Source organism: Notolepis coatsorum (assembly GCF_963971535.1).
Source record: "Notolepis coatsorum genome assembly, chromosome: 1".
Classification (NCBI taxonomy): Eukaryota; Metazoa; Chordata; class Actinopteri; order Aulopiformes; family Paralepididae; genus Notolepis; species Notolepis coatsorum.
In genome coordinates this window covers 194,474,845-194,495,723 of record NC_140165.1, presented here as the reverse complement: position 1 = coordinate 194,495,723, position 20,879 = coordinate 194,474,845, and the positions used below count along the sequence as shown (strand labels likewise).

At 44.0% G+C, this 20,879-nt stretch overlaps 1 protein-coding gene across 1 annotated transcript in view; it reads right to left on the bottom strand.

The window, feature by feature from the left end:
- Positions 1-829: 829 nt before the first annotated feature.
- Positions 830-20,879, bottom strand: part of LOC311223818 (uncharacterized protein) — a gene marked incomplete at its 3' end in the record, with an annotated part of 210,598 nt that continues 190,548 nt past the window's right edge. Inside the window, exons 4-5 of the mRNA XM_084308583.1 lie at positions 16,788-16,865; positions 830-1,054 (exon numbers count right to left, since the gene is read on the bottom strand). Of these exons, the coding sequence (XP_084164709.1) occupies positions 830-1,054; positions 16,788-16,865 (303 nt within the window). The remainder of the gene's footprint in view (positions 1,055-16,787; positions 16,866-20,879) is intronic.

Here is a 20,879-nt window from a genome sequence, read left to right as displayed (position 1 = left end):
CTAGAACACATCTCAACCACTCCAAACCCGCTAGCATCCATGTCAACCACTCCAAACCCACTATAACCCATCCCAACCACTCCAAACCACTAGAACGCATCTAAACCATTCCAAACCCACAAGATAGTTTGGATAGTAGTCATCAAATTTTTGTAAACCATTGAAAAATCAAGGCTGTAGTTTAGACTCAATTTATGCAATACCATGGATAGGAATAATGGAGGTTGCTGTTCCACTTGTCACCACTAGGTGCTCCCCTATAAGAAGGAATGGAAAAGCCTGTACCTTGTGCATTGAAGATTACGCTGCATAGTCTCAGTTTAAACTGCCTCCTTGAACGATATGCAACTGGAATGCAGCAAAATGTATCGGTCAATGAACAGATAAGACATTTGACAAAAGGTATTGCTGCCGTTTATTACATTTTTGTATCACTTAATCGTGCCTTTGTAGAAACAACAGCTTTGCTGGTGGTAACGTATCCGTCCGTTACAAAAGTTCACTCTCTCCATCAAAATGGACACAAATCTGACAGACACAACATCAACCCTGTCCAACAACCAGATACTCCTCATTGAAAAGAGGGAACATCCAAACCACCATGACACCAAACCACCATGACACCAAACGAGCATGACATCAAACCAAAATCCACCATGACACCAATCCACCATGACACCAAACCACCATGACATCAAACCAACATCCACCATAACACCAAACCAAGATGATATACACAATGACACCACACCCAGATGACATCCACCATGACACCAAACCCAGATGACATCCACCATGACACCAAACCCAGATGGCATCCACCATGACACTAAACCCAGATGAAGCCACTCATTCTCAGGCTACTCACTGATTGGACGAGGAGGTGTCCCACGGTTTGCCTGTCGTGCCATTGGCTGACACAGTTGCTGACCTGCTCCAGGAAGTGCTCGTGGTGCTCGAGGATCTCTGGGACCTGGTAGAACATCTCATCCACAAGAGAGGGGTCCACCAGAGTACCCCCATCTCCCCCCTGCTTCAGAGGACGCATGTAGCCCTAGCGAGAGAGAGAGAGAGAGAGAGAGAGAGAGAGAGAGAGAGAGAGAGAGAGAGAGAGAGAGAGAGAGAGAGAGAGAGAGAGACATAAATAAGTGATGGATGGATGGATAAAAGTATGGAGGAGAGTCTGGAGGGAGAGGAGGGGGTGAATAGGTCATGTGGGGGTGAGAAAATGAGGGAACATTCTTCAAACAGATGTCATTTTCAACATGTATGTGTGTGTGTGGGTCAGGTGTGTGTATGTGTGGCCATGTATGCATGTGTGTATGCGTGTGTATGTGGGTGTGTGTGTGTGTGTGTGTGTGTGTGTGTGTGTGGGGGGGGGGGGGGGGGGGGGGGGGCAGTTGTCATATTTACACTGGAGGATGTTGACCCTTTAATACAGTAATAACCCTGGTTGGTAGTTTAACATGTTACTACAGCAATAACCCTGGTTGGTAGTTTAACATGTTACTACAGTAATAACCCTGGTTGGTAGTTTAACATGTTACTACAGTAATAACCCTGGTTGGTAGTTTAACATGTTACTACAGTAATAACCCTGGTTGGTAGTTTAACATGTTACTACAGTAATAACCCTAGTTGGTAGTTAACATGTTACTACAGTAATAACCCTAGTCGGTAGTTAACATGTTACTACAGTAGTAACCCTAGTTGGTAGTTTAACATGTTACTACAGTAATAACCCCGGTTGGTAGTTTAACATGTTACTACAGTAATAACCCTAGTTGGTAGTTAACATGTTACTACAGTAATAACCCTAGTTGGTAGTTAACATGTTACTACAGTAGTAACCCTAGTTGGTAGTTTAACATGTTACTACAGTAATAACCCCGGTTGGTAGTTAACATGTCTCTCTTGCTGTCTTTCCCCCGTTCTTCCACGCAACACTACAAAAATGTTTCTATTAATAGAAAATCACTTTAAATATTTAGCTTCTAAGCAATCTCAGTCCCACCCACCCCAATGCTCACTCTCACACACACACACACACACACACACCCACACTCGTTACGTTGGCATTTGACTTTTTTTTTTAAAGAAAATGTTATCCTCTTTTTCTCCGCCTGATTTTAAATTGTTCTCCCCATCCCAATTTAGTCGTTATGCCAATCCCCCCCCCCTCCCATAACCTGGTTGTTGTGCGCATGTTCCTCCTACTGGTCGGTACAAGGGAACCCTGAAGTCCACCACATGCTTCCTCCGACACATGTGGAGACAGCCAGTGGCTCTTTTTTCACCTGGCAGCAAGGACTCTCATTGGTGAAGCGTAACGCGTGGGAGGTCACGCTGCCTTCACCATTTCCTGCCTTTCGCTGAGCAGGCATCCAGACCTGACCTGTAGGCGTCGCTGTCCACAACGCCAGATTACCACCTACGACTTCCCTCCCCTAACTCAGCCAAACGAGTTAGTATGACGACCGGCCCAAGCCGCAGGGCAATGCAGCCTCTTGCATTGGTGACGAGCGCAATCTCCGCTACGCCACCCGACCGCCTTGGCATTTGAATTCTAAATCAACATTCAAATTTTTTATTTGTAATAATAAAAATATATAATAATATATATATTTTCTTTTTTATTCATTCTGTTTAAACCAATGGGGTTTTTCTTCATAGTTGCAGATAAAGATTAGGCTACACTAATATTATAGTATTAAAAGAAACTGATGAGTTATATTCATTAAAGAAAGTTGATTTAATAAAAAAAATTTAAAAAATCAGATTAATCAGATTAATCACTTTATTCAAATTGAGGATTTAGTTTGAGAATATTTATATAAAATGTAAGTATTTAAAAAACAATATTGAATTATTTTTTATTATTATTATTATTTTTTTATATTAAAAACAAAGGTTCGAACGTCCGTTCGAAAAACCCTGACAAAGTTCGAATCCCAAAAACAGGCTTCGGGGACACACACACACACGGACATGTTGGTCGAGAATAGAGGTAGATGTGGACATGTTGGTCTAGTATAGAGGTGGACATGTTGGTCTAGAATAAAGGTGGACATGTTAGTCTAGAATAGAGGTGGACATGTTGGTCTAGAATAGAGGTGGACATGTTGGTCTACACACCCATAGCCATGAAGTGCATGGAGAGGCTGGTCATGACTTGCATAAACAGCATCATCCCAGACTCCCTAGACCCACTGCAGTTCGCCTATAGACCAAACAGGTCTGTAGACAACGCCATCTCCCTGGCACTACACACTGCCCTGGAACACCTGGACAAAGCAGACACCTACAGTACGTCAGACTTCTGTTTATTGACTACAGCTCTGCGTTTAACAGTGGCGAATATTCATGGAAGGCAAGGGAAGACAAGCTTCCCCAAAAATATAAACAGTAAAAAAAAGTTTTTTTTAAGAATTATATATATTCTTTTTGATAGTTTACAATAATCTTTGTGTTATAATAATTTTCTCCCTCCTGGAGAAATTAACCGAACGAGCGAAACTGTGCCCACTCTCTCTAACACTGTCACTGAGGCAGCCCACACTGAGCCCAGGGCAGGTACCAGCAGTCTGCTGGTAGCAGTGTTTTGATTGACATTGAAGGCTTTGAGGCTAGGCCTGGTTGTCTTTTTCTAGCGTCCTTACCATATTATTAGCCAATAAGATTCGAGCTTAATTCAATGGGGTTGGTCTTAACGCCTTAACGGCTCGGCAGCCTGGTACTAGGTAGGGATTCCAAAAGGCTCGGTCTTCTCAGGCTCTGTATTTTCATGCAAGACCAAATTGACCAATCAAATCCCATTAAAAGCTAAACGTGACAACGTCATCGCCTCGTTCTAATTTTCTAGTAGCTAGAATCAAACTGTCAATCAAACTGTGTCGGTGTCATTCAAACAAGAGAATGGAGGAAGATATTGTCGACTATCTCTTGTTAAACTATTTTACTAAATTGACTTTTGAACAACAATTGCGAATCAAAGACACACATGACTGCGTAGCACAGCGGAACAACAACACCATCATCAAATTTGCTGATGACACAGTAGTGGTGGGCCTGATCTCTGCCAACGACGAAAGGGCCTACCTGGAAGAGGTAGAGAACCTGTCACAGTGGTGTCAGGAGAACTGCCTCTCCCTGAACGTCAGCAAAACAAAAGAGATGATTGTGGACTTCAGGAGGTCGGGGGTCAAGGACTACAGCCCCCTCAGCATCGACGGGGCACCGGTTGAGAGAGTGAACAGTTTCAAGTACCTCGGAGCCCACATATCCGAGGACTTGACATGGACCACACACATTGACAGTGTTGTGAAGAAGGCACGACAACGCCTCTACTTCCTCAGGCGCCTAAGGAAGTTCCAAGTCAGTCAGAAGATCCTTAGGAACTTCTACTCATGTACAATAGAGAGCATCCTGACCGGCAACATCACCTCCTGGTTTGGGAATAGCACTGCACAAGACCGTAGCAGACTACAAAGAGTGACACGTTCAGCCGAACGCACAATTGGAGGGGGGCTTCCCACCCTCCAGAACATTTACAACAAGCGGTGCAAGGGGAAGGCTAAGAGAATTATTAAGGACTCGAGCCACCCGAACAACTGCCTCTTTGAACTGCTGCGGTCAGGCAAGCGATACCGGAGTCTTAAGGCGAGCACAGAAAGACTCAGAAGAAGCTTCTATCCCCAGGCCATCAGGCTGCTAAACGAACAATAATCACTATGCAACAACCATCAAATGCACACAGCACACACACCCACACGCACACACTCACTCAAACAAACAACACACTGCAGCACCCACTCTCCACACTTTAGATCACACAAACACACTTACACTTTATATTTATTGATAAAGGATTTGCACTACAACTCGTACACCTACTGTGAATTGTACCTAAATTGCACCTCGTCCCATTTCTCCATTTCTGCCTTGCACTATATAGTATTGTATATTAGTACACTGCACAGTATTGTATATTGTATGGTAACTACGTCTATTCTGCATCGAACATTGTACATATGTCTAAACTGAACACTGTGACCTCATTTTTTTTACTTCTAATTTTACTATGTTATTTTATTTCATACTTATCTTGTCTTGCACAGTCTCTGGAGCGCAACAGTAAGAAGCATTTTGTATAAAAGTATTCTGTACTTCTGTATGACAACTATTAAAGAAACTTGAACTTGAAGAAAAAGGAAGGCCTACACCACAGCTCTGCATTGTTCAGCCAAGAGAACGGGAAAGGACAACGCTCTTTTAATGTTCAGAACTACAAGTGGCTAACTGTTCGGCTAGGTTTTGTTGGGAGATATTTCAAGATTCATTTTCAAGAGGTTTATTTTCAGCCGCGGGACTTTTCCTGGACCACCACACCCCTGTGGATATTCTGATTTAAGAAATCTATCTGTCCAGGAGGACCCACATTGGCAAGGTAAGCCTGCATAGCTTGCTTGCCAACTAATGTTATGTGAGTGTTGTGACTGTCTGTGTAAACAAACAGCATTGTTTGATTGATTGATGCATAGACAATGCATGCGTGTGTGTTCCGGTGTGTGTGCTAAACTAACCGCTGTGTGCCACTAAAACATTGAGTGTCGTTGCATGCCGAATAAAGACCTCTGCAACAGGTCCTGCATTATTATTTATTAAACAGCATTGTTTGATTGATTGATTGAAAACTTTATTAACATATTGCAGAATGGGTACAATACAGTACGGCTCAATACACACAATTAACATTACACAAGTTAACACACACAAGTCACATTCAACTGTAAATTAAATAAAGGAAACCCCGTTTTGTTGATGATAACCTATCAAGTCTCCCGTGATTTTATATTACTAAAAGTAAAAGTATGTATACTGGAATCGGATGCGCTCCCCACCTGCACCAGATGCAGTCCTGGAATTGCTAACATGCAAGTGTGTCCGTTCATGCAAAATGCCAAGCTGCACATGCTTATGATTAAACTGTAGCACTCAACACATGCTTATTATTACACTGTAGCACTCAACACTCTGATGAACATCGTTTCTCAGCTGATAGATTTGTGCCCTTCCTGATGACTTGTCGTACAGAACTTGTACAGTAAGTCGCTTTGGAAAAAAGCGTCAGCTAAATGACTAAATGTAAATGTTATAAAATGGACTGGCATGCACAGGTATGTGCAAGTTACCTGTACAGACATGCAGCCAGCAACCAAAAACTGCAGGATGAGAGAGACGAGCAGTTTGAGTGACATTATTGGGTGATTCTGGACTAGGTTACCCATCTCAACTCTATCTTAAGTACACACAGATCATGATAGCCTGACTATAATCAGATCTTGACATAGGCCTATTCCCATTAATAACGATACTGTATACTGTGGGATTAAATGTATAATTCACTTTCAATGTTAATTTAGTTTATAATGTTATTCTGTTTAATAGGTTGTTTATAAAACTAAGTGGTTCCTTATCTCATTGTGGTGTCCTTTATGCCCTGTATATGTATGATAAAGACAGACCACTTTGTGACATTATCCAAGTGGCTGTTCTGTATAGTTTAAAGGGGAACTCCACTATTTTGGGAAATTAGCTTATTTAACATCTTCCCTGGAGTTAGACAAGAAGATACATACCTTTTTTGTCTCTGTGCGTGCATTTTAGCTTTGGGAATAGACGCTCCGTTAGCATAGCTTAGCTTCATCACTGGAAGTGAGGCAGGACAGTAGCCTTACAGTGCCTTACAGTGTATTGCAAGGTCTGACATTGACCAAATTTGATATGCATGACCTTGGTGGGCTCTAGGTCAACTCCTGAAAAGGGGGTCAATGTCAGACCTTGCAATCAAAAGTTAGGGGGCGCACTGAAATTATGGCAAGGGTTATTAGCCCCCTAACTTTTGATTGCAAAGTCTGACATTGACCCCCTTTGCAGGAGTTGACCTAGAGCCCACCAAGGTCATGCATATCAAGTTTGGTCAATGTCAGACCTTGCAATACACTGTAAGGCACTGTAAGGCTACTGTCCTGCCTCACTTCCAGTGATGAAGCTAAGCTATGCTAACGGAGCGTCTATTCCCAAAGCTAAAATGCACGCACAGAGACAAAAAAGGTATGTATCTTCTTGTCTAACTCCAGGGAAGATGTTAAATAAGCTAATTTCCCAAAATAGTGGAGTTATCCTTTAATAGGAGCCTAGTACTGCTCTTCTAATTTAAGGCTCACAATCACCCCTGACAAGAAATAGTATAGGCATATTATACATTTCCTGAATCCTTATTGGTCAGAAAGATTCACATCTTAGCTTGAATGAAAGATGACATAGTCCCCTTTAAAATGATACCAAAGACAATATGGTGAAACATTGACAGATGTCCTCTACAGGAGTCTAAAGCAGGATATGCACCAGCATCTGAAATGCAATTTCCTGAGGGGGTGGGTATACTTCATGACTTGATAATTATGATAAAAGATTATAAAAAAAAAAAAAAAATTGCATCCTCTGTTATTTTACCCATGCGACGCCACTGGCCACCATTGTGCCTGCCAAACTGATCCTGAAGCTGAAGGACCTAGGCCTGGACACCCCCACCTGCAACTGGATTATGGACTTTTTAACAGGCAGGCCAGAATATTGAATCTAGAATAGAGGTGGACAGGTTGGTCTAGAATAGAGGTAGGGGTAGACATGGTTGGTCTAGAATAGAGGTGTACATGTTGTTCTGGAATAGAGGTAGAGGTGAACATGTTGGTCTAGAATAGAAGTAGAGGTGGACATGTTGGTTTAGAATAGAGGTGGACATGTTGGAATTGTTTAGTTGCTGGTGTGTTTATTCAGACTGGTTAGACAGTCAATAAGTTACTCATTAACCTTTTTATTTTCCATTTAAGGCGAGACACCCCAGGTGAATAGGCAAATATACTTTTTTTTGTTGATTTTGAGATGTTATATTTTGCTTCCTAAACATGTCTTCTATGAAACTAGTGACAATAAAACATCAATAACACACATTTAGTTGTTTATTTTACTTCATTTTGCCTTATTGCATCCATTAATGTGCACATATTTAATGGCGAAGTGCCTCATTTGCATATATAAACATAAAATTCAGAAAACTTGCAATATATTTTTTCTTAGTTTATATGTACAAACAAACTGGGAAAGTTTCATAGTGATATCTATTCAAATATGTTTTGCCTATTAGGGGGTACTACACTGTACTACACTGTTACTACACTGTTTGTAGCCTGTGTGTAGTTCTGTACAGTTCAATAACATCATTATTATTAGGGATGCTCGATATTGGCTTTTTTACCGATACCGATATACCGATATTGTCCAACTCTTAATTTCCGATACCGATATCAACCGATACCGATATATGCAGGGTTTCCCCCCCCCCAAAAAATGGAATAATTTCAGGTAATTAACATTACATATCTCTTGTTGTGGAATTAACACAACATTATGCATACTTTTGACAATAAATAAAATCAGAATTTGTTCTTACTTGCTTGCCTGGGTAAATAAAGGTTATAGAAATGTAAAAAAAAAAAATAATAATAATAATAATAATAATTGAAAACCGATACCGATATTTTCCGATATCACATTTTTATGCCGATATCGGCCGATAATATCGGACATCCCTAATTATTATTCAGTTATCAGGCATGTGTTTAGGTTGTCAATTACTAATGGTTTGATTAGGTATTGTGTTTGTAAATAGCTGTTTAAAAAAAATTATGGCATTTTACAATACAGAACTTTCAAGGCGTTTTCCCAAAAATGAGTTTTTATGCGTTTTTCTTACACGCAAGGGTAGACATGTACCATTCCATAGCACCTACACACACCATACTTTCCACATTTCTTCCTATATATACCCTGCATCTTCTTACAGAGGAGTTTGTTGATATATCATTCATAACCTGATTTATAGTACATTTAGACCAAAAAACATGGCGAAAATAGATATTTTGTATGACTGTAGTCAGCATTTCCTGATTCATGGGATGATAAAAAGACATATCCACAATCCCTTCTGTAAAAAGTTCACTGTGTTACAGTATGTGTCAACATAATGAAACCATTTTTAAAAATCTGGCATCATCCAATGTTGGTATTTATACCCAAACGTCATACAAATTAGTGCATATTTAATGAGGTAATGCCTATTTTGCATATATAAACATAAGATCTCAGAAAACTTGCAATAAATTTTTTCAAGTTGTTATGTACATAACAAACTGGGAAAGTTTCATAGTGATATCTATTCAAATATTTGTTTTGCCTATTCACCTGGGGTGTCTCACCTTAAAAACAAAATAGAATGCAGTTACAAAAATACAAACAAATCACACTATACCTACTGTATAACCATAATCCCCTCACCATATATATCCCAACCCCAGTCCACACCCTCATCCACCACCCAACCCCTCATCCACCACCACACTTCCCAGGCAACACTGATAATCATCCGAGTCATCATCCCACGTAGCCCTATCCTCAGTTTCTTTAGAAACATTTGCAGTTTTGGCATTGACATGGTACATCTCCCTGCCTCTCTCCCCTCACGTCTCCCCCTGCCTCTCCCCTCCCTTCATGTCTCCCCCTGCCTCTCTCCTCCCTTCACGTCTCCCCTTGCCTCTCGTCTCCCCTCACGTCTCCCCCTGCCTCTCTCCTCCCGTCACGTCTCCCCCTGCCTCTCTCCTCCTCTCACATCTCCCCCTGCATCTCTCGTCCCCTCACATCTCCCCCTGCCTCTCCTCCCCTCACATCTCCCCCTGCCTCTCTCCTCCCCTCACATCTCCCCCTGCCTCTCCTCCCCTCACATCTCCCCTCATGTCTCCCTCTGCCTCTCTCCTCCCGTCACGTCTCCCCCTGCCTCTCTCCTCCCCTCACATCTCCCCTCATGTCTCCCCCTGCCTCTCTCCTCCCCTCACGTCTCCCCCTGCCTCTCTCCTCCCCTCACATCTCCCCTCCCCTCACATTTCCCCCTGCCTCGCTCCTCCCCTCACATCTCCCCTCATGTCTCCCTCTGCCTCTCTCCTCCCGTCACGTCTCCCCCTGCCTCGCTCCTCCCCTCACATCTCCCCTCATGTCTCCCCTGCCTCTCTCCTCCCCTCACGTCTCCCCCTGCCTCTCTCCTCCCCTCACATCTCCCCTCCCCTCACATTTCCCCCTGCCTCGCTCCTCCCCTCACATCTCCCCTCATGTCTCCCCTGCCTCTCTCCTCCCCTCACGTCTCCCCCTGCCTCTCTCCTCCCCTCACATCTCCCCTCTCTCCTCCCCTCACGTCTCCCCCTGCCTCTCTCCTCCCCTAACATCTCCCCTCTCTCCTCCCCTCACGTCTCCCCCTGCCTCTCTCCTCCCCTAACATCTCCCCTCATGTCTCCCCTGCCTCTCTCCTCCCCTCACGTCTCCCCCTGCCTCGCTCCTCCCCTCACATCTCCCCTCATGTCTCCCCTGCCTCTCTCCTCCCCTCACGTCTCCCCCTGCCTCTCTCCTCCCCTCACATCTCCCCTCTCTCCTCCCCTCACGTCTCCCCCTGCCTCTCTCCTCCCCTAACATCTCCCCTCTCTCCTCCCCTCACGTCTCCCCCTGCCTCTCTCCTCCCCTCACATCTCCCCTCTCTCCGCTCCTCACGTCTCCCCCACATCTGCCTCCACATCTCCCCCCATGTCTCCCCCTGACTCTCTCCTCCCCTCATGTCTCCCCTCACGTCTCCCCCTGCCTCAGCATCAAATACTGTATTTGCAGACAGGGTTTCTGCCAGTGATAGATGGTCCTTGCGTTTGCCTTTCACAGTCACATACTTGTCCATTTTCTTGCAAATTATGCACAATACTGGAAGTACAGGGCCGGCAAAAGCTGGTAGGCCTGTCCTGGATAGAATTTTTTTCAGGGGACTTTCACTCTGAAGCTCAGACCCTACATCCCCATCTTGAGCTGCAGAACACGTTGTGGCAGGTTTCTCAGCTGTATCCAAGCGCTTTTTGTCGATAAAACACCTCTAAACAATGTTTGTATGGTGTGATTCTCGCCTGGCAAGTTAAGCCACCGTTCTACGCAGTTTCTATATCTATCCCACCGTGTCTGTGTAAAATCTTGTACACTTTCTTTCTGAACGGACATGAGATGCATATAACATTGTTTAGAAACCTTTTTGCGAACTTTAGAAGGTGGTTTTTGTCCATTTTCGTCCTCTTCTGTACTCGTCGATATGTACTCTGTGGATTTCATGCTAGACTTAGTGTTTACACAAATGTGTTGTCGTCCGTAACATGGCCAAGCGGCTGCTATTGGTCGAGCACAAGACACGTGACATAACTCGCACCACTTACATCAAATATAACTATACGCGATGACCAAAGTATCTGTTCGGGAGGAAAGATCTAGTCCCGACTTTAAAAGTATAATTGCGCAAAACCGGCAGGATTGTAAATGGAGAACTTTTTATTCGTAAATCTACACCAATAGATCTTTCACCCAGAGTAAAAATTGCATAGTCCCCCAAGGTGGGAACGGGATGAAACGATAACAGGCTTCACTTTATGGCCTAACAACATGTTTGTTATCTATACAGCACCTTTAAGTCAAACCGTTACAACATGGTTTGGTAAGCTAACCCTACACTGTTATTTTTCTATATTCTTTGAAAACCAGACTATCTTGTTTTCTCTATGCCTGGAACAGACAGATACTATCATGATACTTGATTACACATCTCAATATTCTGGGATATTCTGGGATTATGTGTTGTCATTCATCTGACCACAGTAAAAATGTATTATCCTGATGCATGAAAGCCATGAATCAATTACTAGATTAAATTAAAAGCCTTTCAGACTTACAAGCTGCGTGTGCGTGTGCGTGTGTCAGAGGTTCAACTAGGGTTTATCCACAGTCTGTGGTGTCCTCAGGTGGTCGGCAAGAGCATTCCACAGACTGGGAGCAACCAAGCAGAAGAGAGTTAGCAGTTCCAGAGCGGAGGTTTCGTGTGGCAGTTTGTGGAGTGAGGAGTTCCTTGAGGTAGGGAGGAGCATTGTCATGGATGCACTGGTAGGTGAGGAGGGAGACCTTGTATTCAATCCTGAGAGAGACAAGAAGCCAGTGGAGTGATTTGAGGATGAGGGTGATGTGGTCGTATTTACAGACCCTCATCAGGATCCTAGCAACACAGTTTTGGATGTACTGAAGCTTCTGGATGTTCATGCTAGGGATCCCGATGAGGAGTGCATTGCAATAGTCCCGCCTGGAGGAGACGAAGGTGTGGACAAGCTTTTCTGCATCTGTCAGAGTGAGTATAGAACAGAGTTTGCCAATGTTCCTGATGTGGTAGAAGGAAGTCTTACTGATTATTATTGATTGAGCCTCAAAGGTGAAGTAAGAGTAAATTATTACACCCAGGTTGTTGAGAGGGGAATGTCCTGGCCAGAGAAGGTGATGCTGGTTATGATGGATGACCGGACCTGGTGTGGGGTGCCGACTAGAATGGCTTCAGTCTTGAAGATGTTTAGCTGTAGGAAGTTGTGCTTCATCCACACCTTTATCTCCTCCAGGCAAGTGGTCAGAGTAGATGTTGACAGAACTGAAGAGGGGGTTGTGTCGGATTTGAGGTAGAGTTGTGTGTGATCAGCATAGCAATGGAAAGATATTCCATTCCGGCTGATGACACGGCCAAGGGGAAGCATATAGAGAGCGAAAAGGGTGGGGCCGAGGACAGATCCTTGAGGGACACCACACGTGACCCAAGTGTGTCCTGGATTTTGCCTCTCCCAAAGAGTTCTCCTGAGATATGATGTGAAGTTATGGACAGAATCAGAGAGACAGATGGCAGAGTGCAGACGGTGAAGGAGGATGTTATGGAGCTGCTGTCAGATCCAGGAGGATGAGGAGAAATGGAGAACCAGCGTCTGCTGTCATCAGCAGGGCAAAAACCAGATTGAAACCTTCTCAAAAAGGCTGTTGTGTGTTAGCTGGACCTGAAGCTGAGCGGAAATTACTTTTTTCAGCACCTTGGATAGGAATGGAAGGTTGGAAATGGGCCTGAAGTTTGCGAGAACTTCTGGGTCTACAGTTTTAATTTTTTTTAACCTCTTATGGATACCCCACATTTTGCATTAAATGCCTGACGATTGCATACCCAAAGTAATTGCGATTTATTATACTTTATACTTATAGCACATGCATGATGCTGGTCTCTTTTGAAAGGTAACAGTCTGAAGTGTCTTACACAAAAATCACTTTGAGTGCTAATGTAATAGAGAAACAGAGGTTTGAACACACTGAAATAAAATATTTGCTGCTTACTTTTGTGTTGACTTGTTGCCAGATGCCTGTTTTTGGGTTTCAACTGAGAGGTAGGTGCTGGAAAACATAACAAGTCAAGTCAAGAGTTTTGCGGTCTCCATAGCCTGAAGTCTTATAATCATACAGGTCCAAAGTTTATAAAAATCCCACGGAAAATTTGTGTTTTACAAAGGATTTTATAATGTGTGTACAGCAATAATTCAGCGTGATTATCCAAAATGGCCGTCCGCTGCCATTCATTCAGACGCGCAAGTCAAAACAAAGAACTTGTTGGTCTTCTTCTGCTCCTTTCTTGTTGCAATCAACCCTAGTCTGGGATAGCGCTGGCTCCAGAATCTCATTGGCTACAACGGTGGTCAATAATTTTCACCATCAGCGGTGACTGGTCAGTTCAGGACCCGTCCAAACCGGACATGGTCACTCGTCCGAGCGGCTTGTCAAATGACGCTCGTCGGATGTTTTGTCTTGTAACTCGAGACTGGAGACGATTAAAAGGCGGCACATTTCCAATAATGCACGGCAAAAAATTCTGCCCGGAGCCAGCAGACGAGGGCAAAGTGCCGTGCCGTGTGGCCAGACGTTTTTTTTTTTTTTTTAAGTGGTCTGATGACTGCAGCTTTTAACACAGATGGCAAGCCTGGAGGGAGTGGGTTACAACTTTGGTGATCAGGGGGCTTATGGCATGGAGGTTGGATTTTAGCAGGGCTGTTGGAAATGGATCCAGGGCACAGGTGGAAGGTTCCAGAGAAACAGCACATAGGTTAAGAAGTCCGAGGCTGTGGGTCAGCAGTTGGGACAGATAGGGCGGAGGAGCTGAAGAGGAGCGAGCGGATGGTGTCAACCTTGTTTTTAAAAAAGGTGATAAAGTCATTGCATCGCTCCTCTGTGGCTTCTGAGAGAGATAGTTTGCTGTTTGAGGAGGTGGTTTATAGTAGAGGAAAGTTTCTTGGAGTTGCCAGGGTTATTGTTGATGATATTAGAGTAGAACTGTGACTGGTGTATCTCTGAGGGACTGTGCATAGACCTTTTGGTGTTCTCCGTACAGTAGGCTCGTCTATGGACAGTCAGTCCTGATGCCTTGAGGCGCCGCTCAAGGACACGCCCAGCAGTCTTCATCTTACGCAACTCAGGGGTGTACCAGGGGGCTGAGCGTAGGAAAGTGACGGTTCTAGATTTAACTCTTTGATGGCCACAAGCTTTCCCCATCTGCACTGACTAGCGCCAGCTTTTCTTGACCATTTTCACAATATTTTCACAATCTTTGTGGAGCTATTGTATATTCTATATTATAGCTATGGAGACAATAGTATGGCTCATTTGACAGACACTATGTCTAGTCCAACATGTAAAAAAAGAGTTTGTTTCTACACACTGTAGTTTGTAGTTTATATACGCTAAACATCGCCCATTTCCAAAATAATCCAGTTTTTTCCATAGATCGCGAGATAAGACGCATTATATGCAATAAACCCAAATCGTTCTGGTTGATCCCTGGGCCTGAACCCCCAAATACTCCCAAATGAAAGGTATATAACATGTACATATGTGCCTTCACAAAATCATCAAGGGGGGGGGATGCTTGGTTTAGGTCCGGTAACATAAGACACTGTGATCGTTACAGAAACATGTTTCAGGTTTGGTAAAATAGACGTAGAATATACCTTATCTTAGCCAGAAGGTACTGCAAAAAGAATAAGTCCAATGATCCCATCGGCAATCCCGATTACTTGTTTATATCTAATTACACGTGTTTACGGGAAACTATAGGTTTTGAGGCAAGCCGATCTCCTAGCAATTGCTCTGCAAGAGCTCCTCCCCCTCAGAGCGAGTCTTGACAGTCCAGTTCGGACATTGTCTCTACTGATCCCTTTCTATCAGAGTTCAAAAGGTAGGCGATACTGCCACCTGGTGAGATTCAATCGGCATTGCAATTCCAACGTAGGCAAATGAGCCAGGGACACATAGAGTGACCCGGATGACCGCATAGAACGGGGATCAAAGGAAAAAGATCAAAGGATCTAAAAACATATTACGTTTTTGGCGCTCAAGCGTTGGCGGTGAAACACGTAATATTACGTGGTTGGCTGTCAAAGAGTTAAGAGGGGTGTGAAGATTGAGGAGACTGAGATAGGTGTTATAGAAGTCCACTGACTCACTGACTGACTTTGCAGAGGAGAGAAGCTAGAGGTCCATTTTCAAGGTGTCTGGGTCGATGTTTTAAAAATTTCTGAAACAGATTTGGCACTTGGGCTTAGTGAGGGTAGAGGGGAAAAGGCAGCTCCAGTGAAATGGCCATGTGGTCACACACACCCAGCGTGTGCCCCCTTGAGTGTGTGGGGACATCACCATGTTGTTGGAGGTTGAGGCAGTCCAGTAGTTGGCAGGAGGGGGTGTCAACGTGAATATGTAAATCTCCAAGTATTATAATATTGACAGAGGTTGTGTAGAGTGTTGTGAGGAGGTTGTGCATCTCTGAAATGAAAGCTGAGTTTGGTCATGGGGAAAGGGGGCTTACATTTAAATGCAAGGCATTCACATGAGAATAGTACAGGCAGAGGCAGCAGGGCCAATTCCAATTATTTTCCATATATTACAGCTAGGCCACCATCACGCCCAGAGCTGCAGGCCCAGAGAGCAGAGTAGACCTCTGGCTCACCAGTCTATTTCCTTTAGGCACATAAGGTCCAACCCCCTGTCCATGATGTGGTCTTGTAAAAAGGAGGATTTATTTGAGTGTGATTGTGTATTAAAAAGTTCTACTTTAACTTTTGATGAAGTGGTGAATTTCTGTAGGGGCCGTAATACGTTGGAATCCACTTCAGTCCTGGTTGGTGTGTAGAGATCTTGCCACGTTTCCTGTGCTACTAACACAGACGGTGTGTGTGTGTGTGTGTGTGTGTGTGTGTGTGTGTGTGTGTGTGTGTGTGTGTGTGTGTGTGTGTGTGTGTGTGTGTGAGTGTGTTTCAGTTTCAGTTTCATTTTATTTAAAAAAGGACAGTACACATTCATCAACATTTCTGTAAATGTGTCAGTTTTAGCCAGCTGGCTAATTCGTAACTGTAGTCCTTTTGGCAAGATGTTATAAGACCGACCATACACCTGTGTGTGTGTGTGTTACCTGTGTGAGCGTGAATGTGTTACCTGTATGTGTGTGTGTGTGTTACCTCCTGTATGTGTGTGTTACCTGTATGAGTGTGTTACCTGTATGTGTATGTGTGTGTGTGTTACCTGTATGAGTGTGTGTGTGTTACCTGTATGTGTGTGTGTGTTACCTGTATGAGTGTGTGTGTGTGTGTTACCTGTATGAGTGTGTATTACCTGTGTGTGTGTTACCTGTATGAGTGTGTGTTACCTGTATGAGGGAGTGTGTTACCTGTATGAGGGAGTGTGTTACCTGTATGAGTGTGTGTGTTGCCTGATTGAGAGTGTCTGTGTGTTGCCTGATTGAGAGTGTGTGCGTGTGTTACCTGTATGAGCGTGCGGAGGGACTCTACGTAGGACTGCTCAGTGTCCAACAGTGTCATCATCACGTGTCTCCTCATGTCCTGTGGACACACAGTACACAGACAATACACAGTCAGTACACACTGTACACAGAAAATAACAGTCAGTACACACTATATACAGTACACAGCCAGTACACAGACATTACACAAAGTCAGAGAGAGAGAGAGAGAGAGAGAGAGAGATAGAGATAGAGATAGAGATAGAGATAGAGATAGTATGGAAACTGCTCTGCCCTCGAGGGTTGTGTGAACAGCCCAGAACATCAGTGGATCTGAGCTTCCCTCCATCCAGGATATATACAATGGACGGTGTGTCAGTAAGGCCTGCAGGAAATATCAAGGAACCCTACCACAAACTGTTTTAGCTGCATCTGGCAGGCGGTACCACAGCCTCAGGGCCCGGACCGGCAGGCTCCAGAACCGCTTTTTCCACCAAGCAACCAGGCTTATGAACAATAGGCTCTAACGGGTCTGCCCGTTACACACACACACATTCACAGACGTAACTGTGCATACACAAACATGCAAAAACCATATGCAGGTAACTGGTGATGAGCTGCAGCTGCTCTTAAAGTAGTGTTGAGCTTTAATAGAATCACAAGAGCAGCTTTGAGTCCAATGATGCCACTAGTCTATAGGACGAGCGTTTGTGTTGTGTGCGTGTCTTTATTTGTGTGTATGTGTGTGTGTTGCGTGTGTGTTCGTTTTGTGTGTGTGTGTGTCTTTATCTGTGTCTGTGTGTTTGTGTGTATGTCTTTATCTGTGTGTTTGTGTTGTGTGTGTGGTGGTTGTGTTGTGAGTGTATTATGTCTTTATCCGTCTGTGTGTGTATTCGTGTGTTTGTGTTGTGTGTTTTTGTTGTGTGTGTATGTCTTTATCTGTGTGTGTTGTGTGTAGGGATGGGTACCTTTCACATTTGAACCGATACGGAGTGTAACGGTTCACAAAAACCACAGTTCGATAGGTACCTCGGTTTTGAATGCATGGTTCACGGTTAATTTCGGTACAGTGGGAGAAAGTTTGCAGAACGTGGCTTTCCATGTTCCACTCGGGGGTGATGTAGTGTGCAGTTACTGTAACGCGCCTCCAAACAAGGTGTGATAAATCAAATCAAATCAAATGTATTTGTAAGGCCCGACAACTCACGTTAACACTTTGGATGCCAGCCACGACAATTGTCGTCTTATCAGACCCCCCATTGAGTGCCGACGACGTGAAAAGTCGTTTGTTTGCTGTATTTTTTTTTATTGGCGATTTGAATTCATATTTCATCAATCGAGCCTCGGGTTAGTGCTGCAGAGTCTCTTTGAGCTCAATTGGGAAGATACCGCCCCCTATCGTCTCTCCCTGTATAACTGCATCCCATCAGTTCTGACTGATGCAGGGAGAGTGTTCAAGTTCAAGTTTCTTTAATAGTTGTCATACAGAAGTACAGAATACTTTTATACACAATGCTTCTTTCTGTTACGCTCCAGAGACTGTGCTAGACAAAAAATATAAGTATGAAATAAAATAAGTATAGCATGTAAAAAATAGAAGTCACGTACGTAGACACAAGTGTTCAGTATATATACATGTACAATGTTCAATGCAGAATAGAAGTAACTGAGTTACCATACAATATACTATGCAATATACTAATATACAATATACTATATAGTGCAAAGCAGAAATGGGATGAGGTACAATTTAGGTACAATTTACAGTAAGGTGTACTGAGGTATGGGTTGTAGTGTAGCGAACGTTAATGCCGCCATCATAGTTGTGGGTGATTTCAATAGCGCCAATCTGAGAAAGGTATTACCTGACTTCTATCAGCATGTGACTTGTAACACCAGAGGCGGTAACATCCTAGATCACTGTTACACGCAATTCAAAGGTGGATACAAGGCTCATTCTGCTAGTGGCTTTGGTAAATCAGATCACGCGTCCATTTTCCTTTCACCAAAGTACAAACAAAGAATCAAAAGCACTCCCGTAGTCTCGCAAGAGGTGCAGAAATGGGATTTGACGTCAGAGGAGACGCTACAGGCTGCGTTTGACTGCACAGACTGGAGCGTGTTCCGCGACACAGATAACATTCATGTCTACACGGAGACAGTGCTGGACTATGTTCGTACTATGGTGGAAGAAACAATCCCCACTACCAAAATGAGAGTTTACCCAAATCAAAAACCCTGGGTAGACAAATCCGTCCGTGAAGCTCTGAGAGCGCGCACCAAAGCATACAACGACGGCCTAGTGGCAGGCAACATGAATGACCACAAGGTGGCGCGATACAACGTAAGGAGGACAGTGACAGAGGCCATACGACGCTACAAGGATAAAATTGAACTCCAGTTTGAACAGGCTGACTCTAGAGCTATGTGGCAGGGGCTCAAAACGATGACAGACTACAAAGGCGCCTCCCTCAAACTGAACAGTGACATCTCCTTAGCAAATGACCTCAATACCTTCTATGCGAGGTTTGATGCTGGTAATAACAACACCAGCCCACAAGCCACGGCAATGGGGGGGGGGGGGGGGGGGGTCGGCTGCTGATGGAGACGCAGTGTTCAGGGTAACAGAGCATGAGGTGAGGCGGACCTTTAAAAAAGTGAATATCAGGAAGGCAGCAGGTCCGGACGGCATCCCCGGCCGCGTCCTAAAAGTCTGTGCCGACCAACTGGCCCCAGTATTCACTGACATATTTAACCTGTCCTTAGAACAGGCTGTCATCCCCACCTGCCTGAAGAAGTCCACTATTATCCCTGTACCCAAAAAATCCAAGCCTGCTTGCCTCAACGACTACCGCCCTGTAGCTCTCACCTCCATAGCCATGAAGTGCTTTGAGAAGCTAGTAAAGGGCTACATCTGCTCCTCCCTCCCCATCAACATGGACCCCCTGCAATTTGCATACCGCCCCAACTAGAGCTGCCGCGGTATTGATGTTTTCCTTACCGCACACATTTGCAAAATATTTCCTACCGCCGCGGTTGTTACCGCACGCACACAAAAAATAAAAATAAAAAGTTTGAATGCATTTTTTTTTTTAGTAGTAGTCTACTCTTTATAGCATATAGCCTGCCTCTAGTCTAAATGTCTATCTTTAGAGGATGACTTTGCAGCATGAATATTGTTTGGGATTCGGCAAGCACGCATTAGTTATTGAAAGTGAAACACGGATTCGAAGTTTCCCCTCTGGTTTGATTGATTGATTGATTGAAAAGTTTATTAACAGATTGCAGAATGGGTACAGTACAGTACAGCTCAATACATACAATTGTTAAGAGGATGCAGACCTGAGAAAGACTTTCGTCTTGTTTCCATCAGGGTCCCCCATTTTCAATTCATCATGGTCGTGCGCAGTTCACTCTGTGTCGCGGGCAGGGGTGGTTACCCCTAACCCCCCCGACCCTTTCTTATTATTATTACTATAAAGTTACTACTTTATAATAAAGGCATTCGTTTGGTGGCATTAACATTATATAGTTATACGTTCAATAACATCAGCGTATTTACCGGACCATATCAAGGCAAGCAATACTCTATTCATATCTCAGTTCCTTTCTTTGCTCAGAGCGTGCTGAGTTGTCACATTCTGCGGTCTGTTAATAAAGTTTTCAATCAGACAAGTGTATAGAACGAAGGGCTTTTATTATAACATTCGTTGCAGACAGTAAAATCATTATGTCTCGTTTAGTACTCCTGAAGAGCGATGGTAGTCCACTCCGGCGGAGAGTTAAAGCTAACGTTATTAGCCGTGTTGTGATGAGCTGACATTCAGGACGTAAAAAACGTGTGACGCGTCTCTCTTCTGACCAATCAGTGGTCTGCAATGTTTCACGTGACTTTTCTGGTACCCAATAGGGTCGCTTGGAACCTCGATGGAGGAGTGGGGTATATCTGCAGAGCCGCAAGCCCAACGAGAGGAGGGTAATTTATTATTATTATTATAAAAAACAGCGGTGACGCGGTATTCAGCCTACTCTGCGGTGGCCGTGATGTAACAGCGATACCGCGGTAATGCGGTAATCGCGGCAGCTCTACAGGTCCACGGAGGACGCCATAGCC